General features: G+C 43.4%; 1 protein-coding gene across 1 annotated transcript; it reads left to right on the forward strand.

Annotated features, from left to right (window-relative positions):
* Window positions 1-325: 325 nt before the first annotated feature.
* Window positions 326-2,586, forward strand: LOC125010809 (transcription cofactor HES-6-like). The gene is made up of 4 exons (XM_047589645.1): window positions 326-984; window positions 1,080-1,166; window positions 1,293-1,374; window positions 1,702-2,586. Exons 1-4 carry the CDS (start codon window positions 910-912, stop codon window positions 2,115-2,117), a joined length of 660 nt encoding a protein of 219 aa, XP_047445601.1. The 5' UTR covers window positions 326-909; the 3' UTR covers window positions 2,118-2,586.
* The last annotated feature ends 1,549 nt before the right edge of the window (window positions 2,587-4,135 follow it).

Here is a 4,135-nt window from a genome sequence, read left to right on the forward strand (position 1 = left end):
GACGATATAAAGTGGCATTTTAGGGCTATAATTAAAATTTGCAGACATAAGTATCTTTCACAAAACTGGCCTAATGTGACGCATAAAATGCTGAAATTACATCTCAAGTCTATCACCAGTGTCCTACTGAATATATATATTTATATATATGCAAATCAACACAGGAGGGTTTTCCACAGATGTACTGTACACAGCTCTGGTCTCCATATGTGAAGAATCATAAGAGTGTCCATATGTGACTCACTACAGCCTACAGAGTTATATTTAGACAACAGAGGTCACCTCAGTGGACAATACATAATAAAATAAGCACTTTTTTGAAAATATCTTACTACAACAGAATAAAATCAAAATAATGGGAGCCCATAGAGTCTTTACAATCATTACTCCTGAGAGTGATGTGCTTGTCGAATGGCCCATACCATCCAATTCACATTAGTTTGTCTTACAAGAATGGATCAGTGGCCTGATGGTTCACAATCAAGCAACAAATAGGCCCAAATAACTAATGATCTAATGTGAGAATTGGTGTGTAGCGGTGAGCACTCTCTTAAAAGGCTGTGTTATGTATCTGGCAGGATTAATGTTTTATCGCATCCACTCTTATTATACTGATTAATATGGAAGTAGGTGAAATTATCCGGGCACCATTTTGGCTCAAGTCTACAAATTGGGACAGAAGGCAACAAACCTATAACCCGCTGATGTTTAAGGGGGTGCGAGCATTGCGCGCTCTCGATGTCTGCAGGCCAGCTCCTTCTATTGACATGTAAATGAGCCGATTTAAAAGCCCCGTACGTGCCCCCTCGGAGGAGCATTAACAGCCCGGCCATCTGTCCCACCGACGGGCTGTAACGGCTCTCTGGAAATCACACACCAACCTTAAAACACATAAACCTCAACCTCAACATGGCCCCCGTCCCAAACGACACCGACGGACTGGACAGGGGCGAAAGCGGCAGCGGGGTCACGTCTGACAGAAAGGTAAGAGCCCGGGTGGAGCACTCAACGCCGGAGTTTAGGCATGTTCCCACTTATACGGCACAGTGACTCCATTGTCCTTACTGTTTGGCTGGCAGATGAGGAAACCTCTGGTGGAGAAGAAGAGGAGGGCTCGCATCAATGAAAGTTTACAAGAACTCAGAGTTCTCATCGCGGACGCAGAAGTAAGATGCTGTGCTTAATTAACGCTACTCTTGAAGCCGACGTAGCTTACTTTAGCTAGCCTGTGTTTAGATTAACTCGCGTTTCTCACGTTTTCGGGGATTTGTTTCTCTGGTCACCCGCTGCAGTTACAATCAAAGATGGAGAACGCTGAAGTGCTGGAGATGACAGTGAAGCGAGTGGAAAGCGTCCTGCAAAACCGTGCTCAAGGTAAATACTACTTATAAACGTTTTACACTCTACCTACTACAAACTCTTTACTGTGTATTTACTTGACTTGTTCACCAAAAGTAAAGTAAAAGTTAACTGTTTTTCTAATTGGCAACTCCTAAAATCATTATTCCGCACAGAAATATAGTTCTTTTTAAACCGATTGTTTGTTTATAACTGTTTACTGCGGATTAATATTAATATTGTGATCAGCTGCACCGCGGTCACAGGTGTCGTTCGTCCGCGGCTCAGCCAATCAGAGCAGAGGGACCGGCGTGTGTACGGAGGTCCAGGCTAACGGTCGTGTCATGTTGTGTCTTCCCTCAGAAGTGGACGCTGTGAACCGTGAAGCCTGTGAGCGATTCGCCGCCGGCTACATCCAGTGTATGCACGACGTGCACACGTTTGTGTCCAGCTGTCCGGGGATAGACCCCACGGTGGCCGCGGAGCTGCTGAACCACCTCCTGGAGAGCATGCCCCTGAACGACGAGGACCGGCTCCGGGTGATGCTGCCGGACACGGTGGCAGACTACCCCGGATGTAGCAGCACCTGGCCGCTTCCCGAGAGCATGTACACGGCCCTGGTGTCCCCGGCGCCCACCACGTCCTCCGCAGATGACCTGTGCTCTGACCTGGATGACACAGACTCGGAGCAGAGCCAGGTTTTCTCTTCGGAGGAGGGAGACAGCCAAGATGTGCTGCCATGTTTAAATTACTCCAAGTTAGTGTGGAGGCCGTGGTAGAGCCTTTCAAAGGGAGTAGGCTGTTTTAAACTAGTAGATGGTTTGTGTTAGGATGTGTGTGTGGGATAGACCTTTCAGTACATGACAAAACACTGCTGAGATGACAACTTTAAACTTGTTGAAAGGCCTCTGAGAAGCTCTTTGTAAACATATCCTGGAACTATTTAATAATAAATAAAAAAATTGTAATTAAATCTTTTTTTGCAGAGGTCAGTGACCTGCACGGTCTACAGTCGTTAGTGTGTTGGCCTTCAGTGAAGGGAGTAAATGCATATGTAAATATGTACTTGTATGTACTTGTTGAATATAACCGGGCTGCATAGAGAATAGCTGCCCCTCTAGAGATGCAATGTAAGCTGTGTGTAAATTATTTCCTATTTAGGACATCTTTGTATTTATACATGTCAAGTGACCATAAGTAGGCTACCTCATCGTATTCAACTTTTCAATAAATATCTTTTTAACAAATTACCTGTTTTAAAATTCTATTTGTGCAACAGACGCTTTAAAAAGGCCACATTTCACACACACAAGGAACCCACTAACCACCCACCTACGGCTGTTTCCAAGATATTACTTATTACTCTGCATTTGTGGACCATTTGTGTACACTCTCTCCCTCCAAGATCTTAACACATCGTAGGCATGTGTGAGGTGTGAAATGAGTAATCCGCTCACTCCTTATATAGACCTGCCAGAGAACTCCACAAATGGCTCTTATAATGGTACTTTTTAAATAACACATGGAACACAACTTGCCCAGTCATGACTCAAGGCTCTTCACAAATGAAGCCACCGTAGTTTAGATTTGTATAAAAAGATCAGCTATCTATAGTATTTCGCCATAAAGTGTGGTGTTCCTGGCTGTATACGTATGTTTATGATTTATCCGTGCAGTCTTTACAGTAGCAGATGTGGCCTCAGTCTGAGCTTTCGTCTGCGTCCTCAGACGCATCCTCTGTGGTCCTGGTGAGAGCCACAGACACGGTTCTGCCTCTGCACCGTCATGAATGAGAAAAGACAGCAATCCTGAAGCCAGTCTTAATCCATCTATAGTCAAATGTCTCCTCTGGTGTTCCTGTGATGTCCCAAGTGTCAGTTCTCACACTGTCCAGAGTCTTAACACCCCCTCCACCCCCCACTTAAAGAGAGACCTCTGGTGAAATGACAAGAAAAAGATTAATACAGAGACCCCATGATTAAAGAAGAGATTCTTCCTATTTAACAGGTATAATATTACAAAGTAATTAATTAGGTAGGCGTTTCTAGTTTAGTAGTCTATGTCCTCACATTTACTTTATACAATTAAGACCAAATTGACTATTATATATGTATATGCTACTCAATACTTATAATTTAAAAGGAAAGTTTACATTGAAACCAAATACAGTTTACATGTGATGATTCATATAAACTTTCAATACGAACTTGAAAGGGGGGGTCATTATGCACATTTTACGTTGTAGCGTTACTTTACTAAAGAAAGACGGAAAGGAAAAAGTAAATGAATCGAAGACGCTGAACTTGATTCAGTCCGCTCTCTGTCCGGGTCTCTGTGACTATACCGGATCTCCAGAGGTGTAAATGGGCGCCCCAGGAGGGCAGTTGGTAAGATTTCACACATCAGCTTGTAAAAAAAAAAAAAAAAAAAAAAAAAAAAAAAGTCTGAAGGTGTTAATCTTCGGAGGGAAGAGAGTCGCTTTGATCTGCAGAGAAGACTCCAGGGCTCGGACGGACAGCTATTTGCATCAAGTCACGAGTGTTTCATCGGCAGTGGCTCTTATTATACCTCCATTTTTTTTATTATTATTATATATTTTTTTTAACATCTCTAGAGCTCATATGTAAAAATTTTTTATTTTTTTTGCTCATCCTGCAAAGTAAACCGCGACTCCTATGTGTCAGACATCAAACCGCAGCAGTCTCTGAGGAGTCCCGCTGAACCTGACAGCAGCTGCAACACACGCGCTCATGCAACCAAAAAGAACCTGCAGGCAAAGAAGACGCACGCTTCGCTG

The sequence above is a fragment of the Mugil cephalus genome, chromosome 7 (assembly GCF_022458985.1).
Source record: "Mugil cephalus isolate CIBA_MC_2020 chromosome 7, CIBA_Mcephalus_1.1, whole genome shotgun sequence".
Classification (NCBI taxonomy): Eukaryota; Metazoa; Chordata; class Actinopteri; order Mugiliformes; family Mugilidae; genus Mugil; species Mugil cephalus.

Excerpts from the sequence above, each read along its gene's own strand:
- LOC125010809 (XM_047589645.1), top strand. The coding sequence starts at position 910 with ATGGCCCCCGTCCCAAACGACACCGACGGACTGGACAGGGGCGAAAGC. Across the intron at positions 1,167-1,292 it reads TTCTCATCGCGGACGCAGAA|TTACAATCAAAGATGGAGAA; the intron begins GTAAGATGCTGT and ends CACCCGCTGCAG. Across the intron at positions 1,375-1,701 it reads CCTGCAAAACCGTGCTCAAG|AAGTGGACGCTGTGAACCGT; the intron begins GTAAATACTACT and ends GTCTTCCCTCAG.